Genomic DNA, 19,472 nt, shown 5'->3' with positions numbered 1-19,472 from the left:
GGCAATGTAAACGATACTAGCGTGGAATAAATTGTCCGACAGAATATTGTCACGTATTATTATCACATATGTAAACGGGCCATAAGTGTTCACTTCTGAAAAAATGACAGGAAATGAACTGGACTATAGGTGCATAGAAGGTAGTGTCATGAAAGGGTCAATGTGGTGAGTAGGAAAAGAGCACGCATATGCTTTATTCCTGACAGCATTGGTCATTGTGCATTTCGCCTTTATAAAGAAATCTTAAAAAGTTACAAATGAGATTGATATGATCACACCAAAAGTAGCGTTGTTTGTGCATGAGTATGTATAACATTGTCTTCATCGTTATGAAAATCGCCCTGTCCCTACCATTAATCCATATACCTACAGTAAATGACGCCGATGCAATTCGATTGAAAAGAATCGGGAAAGCCTGTGAGTAAGAGATTTTTTTAATGCGCCTGCATTAAGCCTCTTGAAATCAATTTGCTATTTATTGTCTGCATTTTTTACTTCTTCCACTTTTTTCTCGCTCATTGCGCGCTATTATTCTCACTCAAGTGTCACCCGTTCTGGTGTTCCCTCTAACCAAATGTGACGAATCACCCTTGAAGCGCTGTAGGTATGTCGCTGAAAGGTGTGGAGTACATTTGGACTTTCTTTGTGCCGCCAGTACATAGTAGTACATAAATTGATGGAAGTGAGTAGATGAGCATAAAGATGTGACTATGTGTTTAGGAACTCTTAATGCAGAGGTTTTCAGGCAGTCTTTTCATGTTGTAAGATAATGAATGAACTACTTTAGTTATCCAAAATACCTACCTTCCCGGTCAGATTAAGGACTGAGTGACCTCATTCGCCTTCTCCAAGTTCTGTCTTCCATCTGACTCCGCCGTAGATGGTACGTAACATCTTCCGTTCAAAAACTCCAACGGCGCACTGGTCCTCTGCACGTAAAGTGCATGTTTCGTGCCCATAGAGGATTACCGATATAATCAGCGTTTTGAAGATAGTTAACTTCGTGTAACGGCGAACTTTGCTCGGTCGTAGAGTTCTACGAAGTCCGAAGGAAGCTCGATTTCCTGCTACAATGAGTCTCTGAATTTCTCTGCAGGTGTCGTTGTCGGCGGTCACCAATGAGTCCAAGTATACGAATTCTTCAACCGCCTCGATTTTATCGCCGTCGATAAAAATTCTTGAATACATTAATGACTAATCCAATTCGCTTAGCTCTATCCTTTAGTTGAATGTACGTTTCCACCACCGTCTCAAATTTGCGAGCTATAATCATCAGCGAAACCAAGCAGCTGAACGGACTTCGTGAAAATCGTTACACTCGTGTTTATCCCGCTTTCCTTATTACACCCTCTAAAGCAATGTTTAACAGCTAGCACGTAAAATCATCACCTTGCCGTGACCCTCTGTGTGATTCGAAGGGACTCAAGACTGTCCCTGACATCACTCGATACATCGTCGCATTGATCAATCGTATATGTGTATCCGGGAACCCGTTTTCATGCATAATCTTCCATAGCTGGTCTCGATCGATTGTATCATATGCCGATTTGAAACCGTTGAACAAGTAGTGCGTGGGCACGTTGTATTCGCGGCATTTCTGCAACACCTGGCGAACATCTGATCTGTTGTAGCCAGGGATGGCATTCCGCACTGAAAGTGTGCACAGTGCAGCTCATTTTCATATTAAAAGCGCGCACACTTGCATTCACACGGAGGAGCATGCCATCCCTGGTTGTAGCGCGTTCACCCATGAATCCAGCCTGATAATGCCTCACGCAATTGCCTGTTACAATCGTTGATAGACGATGGCATAAAATTTAAGAGAGCGTCTTGTAGGCAGCGTTCAGTAGTGTGATCGCGCGATAGTTTCCGCAATCCAACTTGTCGCCCGTTTTTATAGATGGTACCCCGGATAAAAAATGACCATTCATTACATGGTAAATATTATTAACATATTACTGGTTTTATTGTTCACAATAAAACACACAGTAGATATATTGTTACTTTTTACAATAGAAATCAAGCCCATATAGTTCGTACAATAACTGAACATAAGCTTTATCAGTGACTAATTGATTCGATTGTTTTTCAATAGTTTTTTAGTAATTCAAAGTAACTATAAGGAAAAATTAATTTTAGTTGTTTTTATACAGTTGGAAAAGTGCCTGCAAAGTTCTCATGGCCTTTTTATTAAAAAAGAATTTATTTCTCAATTACACTTAAAACAATTCGTAACAAATAAATAACAATATTATTGTTGCTTGGATCATGTTATTCTACTCTGTCTAATAAAATACAAAATCACTTGACATATTTTTTAGGGTTCGTTTTAAATTTGAGTACAGCAGATGTCTCGGTTATCGAATGTTATTCGCTAAAACTGCAACGACTGACAGACGGCAAACCGTGTTGGCAGAGGAAGCTCTCAATTAATAACTGAGGAAGTACTTATAGAAAACTAGCTGAAAAACAAGTTTTATCCAAGTGAGGACGTTACGACAAAAAAAGATAAACAATGATTTTTCTATTGTTCCCAAATAAATTAAAGGAATCTAATAAATAGAAAACTACCATTGATAACAATACAAATACAATTAGTTTAATGGGGTCAATTGAACCGATGTTAAAATGAACATGCAATAATATTTGTTGTTATGTAAACAGATTTCGCCTTTGAAAAATCATAAAATTCATATTTCTCGGTAATATTTTTCTTCAGCATTTACAGGTACTAATGGCCTTGTAATGGCCACATGAATTGTGAACGATTTATGGTATGGATCATATGACCTGAGGTCTGACTTGTGATATTTGGTAGTTATTTGAAAAGATTGATGATAGATCTCATCAACAGCAGCCAAGCAATACATACCAGACAGACATTAGAGTGTATGATTCTTATTATAAATAAAATAAAATGTGCATATCATTCTGGCGGCCGTTAGTGCTCGTAAATGCTGGATATAAATGTTAACGGGAAATATAAATTCTATGGATTTTTAAAATAAAAAACTGCTTACAAATAACGATTGTGCGATATTTGCCAGAAAACCATTCGCCAGAATGCCATTAGCCAGAAAGACATTTGCCAGAAAATACCATTTCCCAGAAAACCGTTTGCCAGAAAGAACCATTTCCCAGAAAACCAATTGCCAGAATGTACCATTCCCCAGAAAGTACCATTTCCCAGAAATTTTCCATAGTTCTCAATCCAGAAGTGTTCCCAATCTAATGATAATTTAAAAAAATCTTTTTTTTATTTGTTTGGGATCGATTAGCCCACAATAACGATTGCAAAAATGTAAAATTTAATTAATGTTCAGATTTATTATATGCGAAAGTTAAATAAATTACCGAAACTGATGTAAGAGCAAGCAAGAAATGATTTTAGAGTAACTTTTAAAGAAAATCCTATAGTTTGAAGAAGGGAAAATCACTGTGAAACAAAAAAAATGATGTGAACTTCTACCTTTCAAACTTCACAATACATTAAATCTTCGATGTTATTCAAATATTTTATTGCGCACAACAGCTTATTTTTTCAATTAGATTATTTCCACAACTTTGTCTTGTGGACAAGTTGATCATGATGTGGATCCAATTGATCAAATATTATTTTGACGGAATTTGATCAATACTCATCAAAGATTTTCGTTTCTTCAACACATAGGATGTTCTTCCCAGCTTTTACTGATATGGAATTTTTGGCTTTACTTATATTTTTCAAAGATTCCCTGCTTTCAATTGAAAGTAATTTTTAAGCTTTTTTTTACAATAACAATAACATGATCTCTTTAAATAATAATTTTTGTGCCAAACAGCAAAATTATCCGGAATTGTTGATCACACACTTAAATCAATCGAATACCATAAACAAAAACCTATTAGAAGCAACGAGTAAAATACACAGAAATAATAATTGAAGTGACCGTTTTACCTATAGCCCATATAGCCGAGGCGGTAAACGCAAGGGTATTCAGCATGACCATGCTGAGGATGACGGGTTCGATTCCCGGTCGGTCCAGGATCTTTTCGTAAAGTAAATTTCCTTGACTTCCTTGGGCATAGAGTATCTTCGTGCCTGCCACACGATATACACATGCAAAATGGTCATTGGCAGAGGAAGCTCTCAGTTAAAAACTGTGGAAGTGCTCATATAACACTAAGCTGAGAAGCAGGCTTTGTCCCCGTGAGGACGTTACGCCAAGAAGAGAAGAGGAGAGGAGGTTTTACCTATACCATTAGCCTGACTGTCACTGCCCGAAAGCCATTACCATTAGGCCGAATATCACTTGATCAAATGCTTTAAAAAGCTTGGTTTGAGGAAATTAATTCTAATAATTCCAGCAGAGTTTTTTTCCTTCTTTTAATCATCTGCTGTTCTTTTTGGATGAACTTCTTAGTTTATTTGCGCCAATTCTAACCAATACATTTCCTTATCACGGTAAGGTAATTGTAACATGTGAGCTTAACATATTTGAACATATTAAAACTATTAGTACCGCAATACCAATATTGCTTTATGGTTCTAACATAATCAACAATTTATGCAAAAAACTAGTCTTACAATAAAACTAGAAAGAACAGCCTGTGTTTAGAAGAAGGAAAAATTCACTATTTGAACTAGCCTAGTAGCCACGGTGCTGAAGCCTTATTGCATGCAGATATACGGTGTATTTAGAACAATCATTAAGAACATTTAAGGTTGATTTAAAGTGGAAATGGCAATTATGCGACTGAACTAAGATTATAGCAGTGAAATCTTAATTTGATTCTATAATTGACCATTTCCACTTCAAATCAACCTTAAAGTTGCGTATATCTGCACGCAAAAAGGCTTCAGCATCATGGTTACTTGCCTTCTTTTAAACATGGGCTGTTCTTCTTAGTTAGTAAGACTAGATTTTGACATTAATTGTTGATTGCGGTAAAACAATACGGAAATATTAATATTGTAGAAGTATCAGCTAATTATTGGAAAACCGAACAAATTCAAGAAACCGTCCCGATTCCTGTTCCATAATCACTGAATAGAGATTCGTGATCACCATTCTATCCATTGACCTAATGTTCTTCGGTCAGCAGTATTTTCACCATACCAGATGTTTGTGGACCTATGCACTTATAGTCTATTTTACGGAACGAGTGTTGATATTGATATTCAAACTCACGGGCTTGGACGCGACCTCCTATCAAATTTCCATTCATGAAATGAGTGATCAGCTGATCCAAAACGTCTCGTAAAATGGCTCATGGCCTAGTTACATCGAAGTCTCGCGCTTAGTATCATACAGGCGTATCTGTAATGATCGATTTCTCTTCATCGATTTTCTCTTTGCTCAATAACTACCGGTGAATCATTTCCAGTTGTTTTCGTTGTTCTAGCCCTAGTCGTCCTTTATCAAAACAAACCAAGAGATCATCCTAGCAGTGCACATATGAAATTATTGTAAAAGATTGAAACTGACGACATTTTTTTTGTTAATGGACTGAAATTAATTCTTAGGAAATGAAAAAAAATTCTATTTGTCCGAAAGTACCATTTGCCAGAATGTACCAATCCCCAGAATTTAATATATAATATTAAATTCTGGGGATTGGTACATTCTGGCAAATGGTACTTTCGGGCAAATAGTATTCTGGCAAATGGTACATTCTGGCAAATGGTTTTCTGGCGTTTGTCATTCTGGCAAATGGTTTTCTGGCGAACGGTTTTCTGGCAAATATCGCACAATCACAAATAACAACAAATAGGGTCTGGGACCATTTGGGCAGGAGCACCTATTTTGGGCACTTGCTGCTGTAACTCAGTCAATTTTGAACCGATTGGCTTGATTTTTGAGACACGATCAGCTAGGCACAGTAGCTAGTCATGTTTCAAAATTCAAGTCAATCGGTTTGAAATTGACTGAGTTATAGCAGCAAGTGCCCAAAATAGGTGCTCCTGCCCAAATGGTCACAAACCCTATTATTGTATTTTTAATGTAACAACGATTCATTTGACGCCATTTAATGAATTGTATTTGTATTGTAAGAACAATGAAAAAACATTAGGATGTATTGTTTTCTTTTGAAAATTGCCCTAAAAATGTCTCATAAAAGCACAATACATTCTATTGTTTCTCGCGGAAAAATGTATGTAAATTTTCTCAAAATTGTATGGTTAAGATACATAACAACCACCATTTTTTATTGTAAAAGTGCCATTTACCATTCACCGAATGGTATAGAACAATAGGGGTGATGGTGAGTGTGCTGTGCAAATTACAATACGTTTAATGGTGAATAATTTTCGAAAAAATGGTGTTGTAACAATAAAATTTATCGTATTTTTATGACATTTTTTATCAGGGACACACGACACCTTCCATTATGACGATAAATGCGGACCAATTGCATGACGACATTTGCACCCATTTAGACACGGCCAAAATTCATTATTATCACAGTCGAATTTCGCACACGACTTGGCAGCGGCTAACGTACATAAGTTAGCTTGAATTCATAGGAGAATTTTCAAGTATGTAACACAATATGCATTTAAATACCATCAAAGATCGTTGAAAACTGAATGATGAAAAGTATAAAGTGGCTAACTGTTACCTATGTCAGGTGAACTGAAGGGATGGTTCATTTCTAGGGATTTACGTGATTCTTGATGTGGCATTGACAGTTGTCTTACGTTAAATATATCTGTTATAGGCTGCGGCTTATTTTTCAAAAGTTGTTGCAACCTGGTATTCGTGAGCTCTTTTGGATTCAAATGACGTAAAAAGAGAAACCTCTGAGTTTGAGCCAAAAGTATTGAGATTGGCGCAGTCGTCTCAAAGATGAATTTTCGAGTAATGAAAAGGTGTTTTCACTTCAAATGTCATAACTTTTTCAAATTTCAACCGATTTTTAATCGGCACAAATCTTACACAAATTAAATTTCAAATAAACGCGTAGAACATTGTTTTATTCCAAAGTCTCGTAAAATATGAGTTTTTAAAGATTTAATTTATTTTTTTTCTTCTTTTTACAAAAAAAAAATAACTTTAGAGTCCGATAACTTTTCAACCGTTTGACCAATTTTAATTTTTTAGCTTTCTTTTGTAGATATTTATGTTGCCTATCTTCGTCCCAAACAAACTATTCGTCAAAGTAGTCATTTTATGATATTTTTCACCAAAAACTGCCAAAACATGCCTTAAAACTTGATGTTTTCATGCAAAATTGGAGTTTTTGGCGATTATTTGCAATTTTTTACTATAAATCAGATACTCAGCATCATATTTTGGGATATAGAACACATTGGCGGATTTTTTTCTCAATTTTTTTCCTCGCATTTCGAACATGAAATTTTTTTTTTGATTCAGAACACTCCAAAAATTGAAGTTTTAGACTTCCATATCTCGCGTTTAGTATCATACAGGCGTATCTACAATGATCGATTTCTCTTCATCGATTTTCTCTTCGGATTATTCCGGGAAATACGATCAATAGTCGGATGGTCTATCGGTGTATTTCGGTGAAAGACAACTAGCACTAGCATCTAAAACAACAAAAACAACCAAAAATGATTTGCCGGTCAAGTTATTAACAAAAGAGAAAATCGATGAAGAGAAATCGATCATTGCAGATACGCCCGTATGATACTAAGCGCGAGATATGGTTATTTAGAATATTTTTTTTATTTCAAGCCCAATACTAAGCATGGAAACAATTAAAATTTTGCCGAAATTCTGATTTTTCTGATAAAATACGTGTTTTTTAACGGTTTTTTAGCATGTATCCATTTGGAAACAATTTTTTTAAAGGTACAGTTTATTCACAGCATTCTTAGGCAACAAAAATGTCTACAAATGCGAGTAAAAAAAATGATTTTTTTTTATCTGTATTAACGAGATTTTTAGCCCTAGGCTAGTTCATCTCGGGACCCACGCTTTACTTCCCTTCCGAAGGAAGAACTCACGTTTTGCGAGTTTGTCGGGAGTAGGATTCGATCCCAGGTCCTCGGCGTGATAGTCAAGTGTTCTAACCATTACACCAGGTCCGCTAATTGAAATTGGTCAAACGGTTAAAAAGTAATAGAACTCTAAAGCTACTTAAAAAAAAGAAAAAAATAAATTAAATATTTAAAACTCATATTTTGCGTGACTTTGGAAAAAAATAATGTTCTACAAGTTTATTCTAAATTTAATTTGTGACAAAATCATAAAAAAAGATAGGAAATCGGTTGAAAATTAAGAAAATTATGGCACTTGAAGTAAAAACACCTTTTAATACTCGAAAATTCAACTTTGAGGCGATTGCGCCACCTCTAAATCTAAATATTTTTGGCTCAAACTCGGAGGTTTCTCTTTTTGTGTCATTTGAATCCAGAAGAGCTTACGAAATCCAGGTTTCAACAACTTTTGAAAAATAAGCCGCAGCCTACACACTAAACGCTTTCAGCAATATTTTGCTGAATTTTGCCGAGCTGAAGGGTCCAGTAAAATTTTTTGCTGAACTTTCGGCAAAATTTGCTGAATTTCAGCAAAACGTTACTGGTGATCAGCAGAGTTTACTGAACAAATCAGCAAAATTTTGCTGAAATTCAGCAAAATTTTTGCTGAAGCCTTCAGCTCGGCAAAATCCAGCAAAATTTTGCTGAAACCCTCAATCGATTTTTGGTGTGTACTGTACAATTATTTTGTGCCTTGTACTAAATACATATTTAATGCTACATAAACCATTACTAACTCATAACCCAGTCTAGCAATGTTAATGCACGTTGAGTTGCAAATGTGCCGATCTAAATAACACTTATCATGCTTAGTCGCATCAAATCGCACTTCTCCTTTGTAGTGAACTTTACAAACAAGTGTTGACAGTTGGCGTTCGATACCGAAGTGCATACAGATTTTCTTCGCGTCTCTATTGGCAGTCCATATGGACGACGATTTGCTAACAACGGAAATACATATATAACGCAGTGTACTGGGTGCTCGACGAGAGTCGTAATTATACCCAAAGTTCACAGTAAAATGCAACGATCCGAAACCGTTGATGCGAAGAATAGTGGAGGGTAGGGGGAGACCAGATCAAACAGTAACAATGGGACCAAACACCTTCGATGATGTGTCGGAATAGAGTCGTTTGTAAGCCCTGTTGAGGGTCGCATCAGCGGATTAATAACTTCATGCCTTTTGATAATAGGTTGTTTGTAATCGTGTGCATAGGGCGCCAGATCGCATATTCACGCTAAAACTGATCAGCACTAAAATGTGTAAGACCTACTCATAAGTGCATAATTTCCAGACCACACAAAAATGTTTAACAGTTACACATTCTCAAAAAACAGCTCGTACACTCGTCTAGATGCGAAATGTTGATTTTTTTTGTTTTCCAAGGTCACTAGTAAACCTAGCTAGATTGGCGTATAAAAAATTTTGCGAATTTAACGATTTTGCGGACACTGGAGCTGATTTTGTAAATGTGCAAGGGTTACACATTTTTGGTGTAGTCAGGAAATTATGCACTGTAGTGCTGAGCGGCGTTAGCGTGTTGGGAGGCAAGGGTAAGTCGTTCTGTTGTCTCCCTTGGGGTATGCTAATAGAGGTAATAAACTATAGAGGAAGAATGTCGCTGGCGTCGCTGCCGAAACATCTCTTGCTGGCGGAGATAGGCCGGGCTATAAGTGTCAAAGCGGAAAAGTATGCAGTTTGACAGATAGATACCCGACATGTTTGCGAGCGAGAACAAAGGGAACAGCAGCGACATTCGTCCTCTATAGTTTATTAACTCTATTGGTATGCTGGAGAAGTAATTTGAGTGTATACTTTGGGCTTTCTATATTTAGTTAGTCCTCTCAGGGGTCCCCTTAGGGATCGAACTATTTCAAATATTTGGCATCTTTTCTAGTCTTGAACAATGAAATGTTAGAAACATCTAGCAAGTTTTTTTACCTAGGAAAACAAACCTTCCTTTTCTTTTCTCTTTCCGGTGTAACGTCTCAATCGAGATAAAATCTACTTTTTTAGCACAGTGATCTATGAACGTGAAGCGAAATTGAGAGATTTCTTTACCGATTTTCACAATTTTCTTTCGTATATCATATACCCAAGAAAGTCAAAACTATTTCACGAAAATATCTTGTACTCATCGAGAATCGAACCCATCAGCATGGTCTAGATGAATATCCTGCTGAATACTCACCTCTTCAGCCCTCATTGAAAACGAATTTCATATTGTTTTACACATAAAGGATATGTGCATCTTTCTCAAAGAAGATTCGTTCGTTATCTGCGAGCTAATGTTCCCTATCACAGTGACACTGTCAATCTTGATAGGTCCATCGGCATTTAACTCCCAAAAGCCTGTAATTTGATCCTGATCCAGAAACATTATGCTCCCATTAAGTTTTGTTTGCCGAAACCAAAACAGAAACGCCTATGGGTGCTACCGAACCACCAACAAAAGACTTTACAGGATTTCCCTATTCCTTTTTGTTTTGCTTCAGAAATTGAATCGCTTCAGTTCACGCAAACCCCTAAAAGTGATAACACTGAAGAAGAAAAAATCACCATCCCAGGCATCTTTCACTACATCTAATGAATCGGAACGTGTACCGAAGCGCAGTGTTTGAAGAAAAATGCACACCGGAATGGAAAAAGGACGAGAGGAATCGTATCGGCTAGGAAGATACGACCCGTCAGATAAAGGCACTTGTGAAGGCCTAATTGAACCTATCATTATCCTGCCATCAGACGGCCGGCGAGCTGGAGAGACAGGCGTCTTACGACGTGGGATCAAAATAATGGAATCCTCACTTTCTGAGACACATCGTCCAATCAAATATGCGTGTACGTGTTTGTCTCGTACTACATTGTTTGGGCTTTGTTCTGTTATGTCATCGTTTCCTGGAGGCGAAAGAAAGGCTCTCTCCTCTTTTGCGTAGGGTAGTGTAGATATGGGTAAGGTTTGGAATAGACCGAAGTTTTATTCTAGAAGCGTATTATTCCCCGTTTTACCCTACGTACATACGTACGCATATGAAAAGGACGTGTGGTCTTGCATTCATTTCAAACATTATAGATATAAAAACAATTCTATTATTTTCTTTGTGCTCTCAAGAATAGGTATTTATCATAAACAGTAAAGCTTTCTAACACGTTTTTAAAAGAGGATTTCTAAAGAAATTCCTAAAGTGAAATTCCGTTCTTCTTTTTGGCGTAACGTGTTAACATGAAGCCTTGACATTGCTACTCCGTAATTAACCAGAGCTAGCGAAATTGCACAGAGAACCAATAGATAGGGCTTGGGATTAGTACAACATCCTCAATGTACACGTTCCGAGAGCTCAAACTTTTTTGGGTCAATAACGGCGCCTCCTTACGGTCAATCGAGGAAGGAAAGGAATGTTAGTTCGACAACCGTTGCTACTAGAGGTTGTAGGTACTACTGCGCCCTCCACAGTTGTCACGGGAAGGTGTTTTTGTTTGTAAGTAGGGATTGATAGTTCCATGAATCAGGTTCAGAGTTTAAAATTTTCATTTTCAATTAGTACATTCAACGTGAATTTTGAATATTCTGAAGTGTGGATTCAATGAATGAATTTTCTCAGTTATTCAGTCATTTTTCTGTTACTGACAATTTTCACTGAGAAATACTTATAACTAGACCGCAACCACCGATTATACTTTCAATCATCACCAAACTAGTAGGTTAATTAGAACAGTAACTATCTGCTTTATTTGTTCTTTAAGTCGGATTATGCGTATTTCAGAAGTGACTTCGAACGGAAACGCTTCAAATGACGAAGGCGAGTATTACCCCATGGAGGCTTAGGAATATGACCACGCGGTGAACAAAATCTGCAAGCGTGTTGAGCATTGAGTTAGTGAAGCGAGACACAGCATCATCAATCTCGAGATATTCCCGAAACGACTAATCCATTTGATAATATGTTAGTCCTTTGTAGTTCGCTGTACGGAAATTATGAGCAGGCTCATCAGCAACAACAGTGAACTCTGGTTTCAATAGAGATATTCTAACTTCCAAAACAAGTTATGATTATAACAAGTATGTTTTTCCATACACCATCACTTACAAATTTCAAACACGATAATCAAAAAGGTAGACAACACTGATCGTGCTCAAATTTTACACATTTGTTTGATAACTCGAATGAAGCTTAAAAATCCTTGATTTGGTTGAATCCGATCAAATTCGAATTGCCCACGTTGGTAAATAGTATGTCAACCTTTTTCAACTTATTTTGCAATCCTTTATTGTCTTTTTTTAAAGGTGGAAATTCGTCCAACAACAGCGGTTTTAATTCGTCCTCATCGTACGGAAACAACAGCAGCCAGCACTCGCAATCGAACAACAGCTATTCGAACAATTCTAATTCCGGATCAGCCAACCGCGGTGGATCGGCGAGCGGTGGGGCCAATCTGAGCGCCTTCGAGCAACTGAGCAGCCGTATCAATCAGTACCAGCAGCAGGTGATGAGCGAGATCAACCGCAACGCCAGCAGCTCCGGGATGATGCTGCCGAACCCGTTCGCCAATCAGATTCCCTACGACTACAATAGTAGGGAACGTCAGAACAGTGGCGGTGGGTATCAGGGCCGCGGAGGTTTCCAGCAAAACCGCGGTGGCAGAAACAACTTCGGTGGCAATCAGTTCGGGCAGCGCAACCAAGGTGGCCAGAGATTTAACAACAACTTTAACAATGGTGGTGGAGGTGGAAATCGCTTCGGTCAGAACAATTCCGGTGGTAATCGGTACAACAACAACCGGAGAAACTTTTAAAGGGTTTTTCCCGGGAAAGGTAGGTGACCTTGTAGCACTTGGTGTGGCTATAGAGACATTATATTACATTTAACCTATTTAACATTTCCATTCGACGTCATAACTGTTTGGATTGCAAAATTGATGCATTAGCATCCTTTTGGAATTTTATAGAGTTTGAAAAATAAGAAGGAATCAGTGTAGCACTTTTCTAAGAATGTAATTTCATTGCAAAAGCGTATCCGTCGGATACGCTGTGAACTTGTATGTGTGAGAAACTATGTTTTCCTACCTGGTGATCAAGTGAAATTAAATTTCAATGAAAATTGGTAGACTATTACCTAATTGAGTTTTAGTACAATGATGAAGGTTTTACTGTAGACTAAACTTACCTATTGATTGTATCTATCGAAAGAGTGAATTTGGAAAGCTCAGTAAATGAAGGTTTGCAACTCAAAAACATTTTTGTTCTATTTCTAAAACTATCCAAAATATCCATAGATGTTGTGACATTTCAGTAACCCAAACTTAAAACAGTATACTATAAATAAAACAATTTCAATCGAATTTGAATTAAAAAATCATAAAACGTTGGTACTTTAAAAAGTTCCCCCATACAAACCTCAAATGTATTTCAAAAGTAGTTCCCGGGCGTCAACAAAATATGGAATTTTGGAATACGATCCATTTTTGTGTTGAGATTACGATTATGTGTTGTCCTTGGTCACAATTATTTTTTTCTTTCTGGAATCTTCTTAACTAAATTTAACCTGGGAAAGCGTACTAGTTTCGTATTAATCTCATACAGTAATGTTCCGATTTTATCACGCCCTCTGCGCGTTAGTCCTTTATTTTTCATTAATTTCCTGTTACATTTGAGAACAAGTGTTTCTTCTTCAAGACGAATGTTGAAAGCGTGTTTTGCAACGTTAAAAATATTTGAAATGTGTATAGATTTTGTAAAATATTCAAAAGTATTTTTGAAAAGGGGCGTGATAAAATCGGAACAATACTGTACTCTTTTCCTTGGTCAATTCAATGTTTTTTGTTAAAATAATGCGTACGCCGAACCAACAACATAAGAATGCTGAATTTCAGAGCATTTTCGATATTTTACGCCCTGGTTTCTGATTGACTGCTGATCGATCAAATGCTGGCGTTGGGTTCATTACCCTAGAATACCGTTGAGATGCGATGATGATGACGCATGCAACTGTCCAAAAGCGCGGTAGTCACGACGAGGTAAGAAATCCAGCCGAGAAAACAACAGCAGGAGCAGCAGCAGCAGCACCGAAGAATAGAGAACCTCCTTGAAAAACAAAAATCTCGAGTGGCCACTTATGATCGAACAATCAATGAAGGGAAAACAATTGACGAGAGTAGAGTATGTGCCATGCTGGTGCCTGCTCTTGCTGCTGGTATTTTTTTTGTGTTTTGTTGGCTGGCACTATACAAATGCTGCTGCTAGTGCTAGGCCAGTACCCAACCCAACCGACATGCAGAGTGGCAAAGTTTCTCCTCAGCTGTCAGCCAGTAGCGCTGCCACATATCTTCATGCAAAGCAAACCGCACCACGAAAAATGTGGCCTATGCTTATGGTGGCCCCTTTCGACGTGCTCCCATTCTTTCTCTAACGATTTCTTCATCCGAATATGTAGGATGTTTGAATACCATGCTGCTCATTTGTTTCGATTCTGACGATGTCTTGGTGACATTTTGCGCCTAAATATCGCATATTGCATCTCATGTTAGAGTTAGACTGATATAATTCCTGTAAATGTGTGATTGCTCGAAACCAACCCTCCCCTCATGGTCTTCGGCGCACTTTGTTCATTTATGTATTTAGTAGGTACGTCTTCACAAAGATAAGGCTAAGTCAACAATTTTATACGCCATACATTTTGTCAGTCCTTAGCATTGCAAGGAACTGAGATACAGACAACGCTCGATAACTGGATTACACTCCCATCGCCGGAGGCTATTGTTATGATAGTCCTAATCAACGACCGTGGTTGAAAAGAACTTATGTTTTAGTAATCGATTTGCAAAAATCTCCTCAAACTTTCATCTATTTTTGACATACAACTGCTTTTTAACTGGACTTTAAAGAGCAGGCAGTAATCGAGTGAATGTTCTAAAAGAATTTTTACAATTTCTCATCGTAATAGGCTGTTTTACCTCACGCAAATCTGACAGGAAAAGGCCTACTTTCCCACACCAAATTAACAGTGCTGTAATGGTTCATTACATCACTGATTTGCGTTGCGTAATGAATCATTACAGCACTGTTTTCAGTTTTGATCAACTTCTTGATGCTTTCTATTCTGGATGCAATTTTGAAAAATTGTGACAATTGCACAGTATGCCTGCAGTTTGATGAAAAATGTTGTTCAAGTGGTAATTTATGAACTTGCAAAAAACGTTGTGCGCAACTCGGTGCAGAACTCGATTTTTACAGCACTCGTCGAAATTATCCAACTCGGCAAGCCTCGTTGGATAAATGTACAACTCTCCACCACCTCGAAGATATACCTGCCAATCGTAACACTGCCGTCAACGATTGTTCTGTCTAGCTCAGTTCCACCTACCAGCATGCACTCCGTTTTTGATGCATTGTGAATGCCGACCTTTGGCGTATGCGTCCTTGAAATAATTGTCAACCATATTGTTGCGTGGAAATCTGATTTTCACTGTATTTCTGGATGCTTTGCTGTACGGTAAAAACCTGGTTTGTTGTCGACGGCCATCGATGAAGCCGGCTTATTTTGCACCATAGTCATGCCGTACTCATTTCTTCCGCTGCCTTGATCCCCAGTTCCTTCCTTCTCTGCGTCAATTTACGGTTCGTCGAAGTGCTGCTTTTATCTTTCGATTAATCAATTTATCCCCGTCCGTCGAGAGGCTCCCGTCCTTATCCCGGTATATCGTAGCATAGCATGAATACTTGCACAAATCTTAGATGAAGTTGCAAAGTTGAATATATCCATTAACTTTGCTGATTTTACTACTATCTACAATGCCATAGACACACTCAGTTCCACACACCTGGCCAAGTCCTTGCAAGCATTTTTGTTATTTCCAATGAAGAATTTAGAAAAAGCCCAGATCTGAAGTAGCTGATAGGATGTTGAAAATAGCAATTTTTTATTGTATATATAGGGTATAAAAGTGCAATCAGAAAGCTCACACCAAGTTCCAACTCGTCGGAAGTTATTCTTCAGAGTGAAATTCTGCGGCTGCCCTTTCCTGTGTCTATGGTCGACCTGTAGCGCAGTCCACTAACTCTGTGCACTGTACCTGTATTGATCTAATTGTAATTCAACACTAAGAACAACACAACACTACTCAATAAACACCTGCGCATCTACTGTTGTCGTTGCCGCGCGAGACAATGGCGTACGCAATAGATTATGCTGCGATACTCACCCCATACCATTATGCATCTTGTTCGCCCATCTTGCACGCTGTCCTCCAGGTATTCTTGTACTATCCGGATCCCTTGCAAACACCAGCTTTGCAGGCTTGTTGTACGGCATTCTGAACATGCCCTGCCCATTGTATCCTTCCAGTTTTTGCCACTTTCTAGATGCTTGGTTCGCCAAAGAGTGCAGCGAGCTCGTGGTTAATTTTCCGTCGCCACATACCGTTTTCCTGCATACCGTCGAAAATGGTCCTGAGCACCCTGTCTGTCGTTCGTGGTTCCGCTTGTCAGCATGTAGGGTAATTTGCCAATTGTTGCACGGCCAAAAACTCGCCTATTGTTGCACACCCCATGTTATTCTTATGAGGTGTGCAACAATTAGCGATTTTTTAGCTGTGCAACAATTGACAAATTACCCTACATACTTCGTTTACGACGTGTTCATTATCAGTCCGAACTTTGCTGCTTCACTTTACAGGTGTACAGTTTTACCGCTGTTCCTAATTTTCTAGCAATAACACTAGTTTGCATCATTTCTGGACTCGGTAAGCTGATGATCATTTTTGGTGTAGAATCATGCCCTGAGTTCGAAAACGTGAAGGGAAAAATTACAGTAGAGCGGACTTTCTATACAAGACTGTCGCTTTGAAATCGATTTTTATACTATTTTCAAGCAAAGTTGCTCACCTCAAGCATCTCATTCTTCATAATCAATGCTCCGATTGAGCTGAATTTTTTACTGTAATTCGCCTACATATGATATGTCAAAAAAAAACGTTGAGAAAGATTTTTTTTTATTGTTTTATTCCTAATGAAAAAAATACATTTCTTCATATATTTTCGTAAATTTTGCTGAAATTTAAGCAGATCGTCCCTTAAACTTGCCTTGAATTTCATCAATCTGATGCAAAACTTGCATTCAGATGATCGAATGGTATTATAGATATTCAGCTTTCAATTTATGGAAACAGATTTAAAATTGGTTAAACAAAACGCAAGATATTTGAATTTTAGTAAATTCCATATTTTAAAAAGTAGTAAAACTCGATATTGAGCTAAAACTTATGTCATCCGCAAAACATATTAGCCGGATTTCGTGAAAATCTTGCCGCGGCTGTTGCGCCCGGTTCGTCGCATAGCACCTTCGCATTTTTGGAGTATTTGCCGCACGGTGAAGATTTGGTCCGTTGTCGAGCGGCCGTCAAAGAGGTCGAGTTGATAACTTCTAACAAACTCAATTATTTTGGATGAAACACAACGGAAGATGATCTGGGAAGTTACTTTGTAGGTGGCATTCAGAATTGTAATCGCTCGAATGCTTGCACTTAAACTTATCACTTTTCTTGTATATGGGGCAAATGAACTGTTCCTTCTACTCCTCTGGTAGCTGTTCCAAAGCTACCCAGATCAAGAACAATAAGTCAGCTGGGAAGGATGGTATCGGTGCTGAACTCATCCAGACAAGCCCGAAAACGTTGGCCACCTACCTGCACCGGCCAATAGTCCGGATCTGGAAGACTGAACAGCCTTGTTGGAAGAACGTGCTATGAATAGCCACGTTTTAACATCTCCAAAATCGATGAGTCATAGGCCGATTTCATCCGTGTGCTGGTGGGCGCTGAACTTTCCAATCGTCGGTCTAAATTATTCCTCCTGGCTTTCCCGAATGTTTAGGTTTTATGTGATGATTTTGTCATCGTGACCGCTTGCAAGATCGTAGTACACGTAAAATGCGTCTTTGTTGTCATGATTACTTTCTGGTTGTGGTCTTTGCACGTCAATTATGCGAAGTTGAAGAATCGGCCCTTGATCCTCAACCTGCACATTCTTTCGTCGATCGGCCACCAATCGATCATGAGTTTCTGTATCGCCCATCATAATGAAAGCTGTTTCTAGCTGGAGTATTTTACCGCAACTTTGGTAGATGGTAATATTAGCGCTAAACTTTCGCACCGTGCATCCTGTCCAACACACTTCCTGTAGCGCTTTAATGCCGCATCCGCGGTTCTTCTGTACATCGGAGAGTATGCCGATGTTCCAGATGAAATTGAGAGATCTGCTGTTCAACGTACCGCTGCCATTTGATCTGGTTCGCATTCTTGTCTTGATTCATTTTCGTTACTTTACGGGTTGCTTGCAGGTCCTGACACCAATTCTCCAACTTTCCACAGGACCCAAGATACGCACTTTAACTTAGAGTCCTTCACTGATACTAGGACGTTGTTCAGGTCCCTAACATTGGGAACTGACGCTGCTGTGAGGCGCATTATTATAAAAATTTGCGTGATTACTAGTTTGTATGGCATTTTTATTATTTTTATCTTAGTGGGTTGCTTGGGTCCGACCTGTGCGTAGAATGCGTTCTCTCATATTCTAGCGGGAGAAACCTTCACGCTTCATTAGTGATTTAAATATGTTGGAATTCTTCCCGAACCTACCACCTCGGCCACACTCTATTTTGAATGTGTTTCATACGAGAGCCACCACTAAGAATAATAATAATAGGACGAAACGGAAAAGCAGCATCAGCACAAAGGGGGAAGACCAACGACATTGACGAGGACGGTTGGTTTTGTTCCGAGCATTTGAGCAGAGAAAATCCTAGTAGGGTAACGGACGGGCAGACAGCCGATTCGTTCGTATAACAAACCACCAACCGCCGCGCTCTCCTCCCCCGGAGGCAGACGGCGCAGTTCGTCCAATTGCAATAGTCAGTCAGCCATTGCCGTGAAACGTGGAAGGGGACCTCCACATCCGACCGAGCAAACATCCACCCGTACATTGCAGAAGGAGAGAGCAGCAGAGTAGTGCACTCAAGAGCCTGAAAACGTCAAGTCAAATATGTTTTGAATTTTCGTTAATTGTGATCGGAGGAGAATGCATTTAAAATGTCAATGTTCTCTCCCTTTGGAATTGTGCGGTCGTTGCTGGAGTGCGTACGTACAATTCCCGCTCAGCACGAAAAATGTACGCCGGTATATAACTTCCCTAGTTCAGTTTTAAATACCTACTACAGCTGAATGAAGGGTATACCCTCTAAAACATATCATCTGGATTGCGGAAATACTTGATCCCATTGTGCTCCAGTCAACCATAACGTTCGCTTTTTAGTCCATAGACTCAATAATTCAATAGTTCTGTTAAAAAATAAACTTAGGGCGAATGCAGAACCAAACTTACTACTTACTCTCAGTCCTGGGTACCCACGGTGGTGTAAAGGGTCGAATTGAAAGATTTCCATCCTGGGTGATTGCCAGCCATCGATCGCCTTGACCTGTGGCCAGGTCAAATTT

General features: G+C 38.7%; 1 protein-coding gene across 1 annotated transcript in view; it reads left to right on the top strand.

Moving 5' to 3' along the window:
* The window catches only part of LOC109429924 (5'-3' exoribonuclease 2 homolog), a 46,956-nt gene extending 33,738 nt beyond the window's left edge, over nucleotides 1-13,218 (top strand). The window contains exon 4 of the mRNA XM_029870852.2: nucleotides 12,271-13,218. Coding sequence (XP_029726712.1) covers nucleotides 12,271-12,779 — 509 coding nt within the window. The 3' untranslated portion in view covers nucleotides 12,780-13,218. The remainder of the gene's footprint in view (nucleotides 1-12,270) is intronic.
* The last annotated feature ends 6,254 nt before the right edge of the window (nucleotides 13,219-19,472 follow it).

This window comes from Aedes albopictus, chromosome 1 (assembly GCF_035046485.1).
Source record: "Aedes albopictus strain Foshan chromosome 1, AalbF5, whole genome shotgun sequence".
NCBI lineage: Eukaryota > Metazoa > Arthropoda > Insecta > Diptera > Culicidae > Aedes > Aedes albopictus.
The sequence above is the reverse complement of the archived record's forward strand: the minus strand, read 5'-3'. Positions and strand labels throughout refer to the sequence as shown.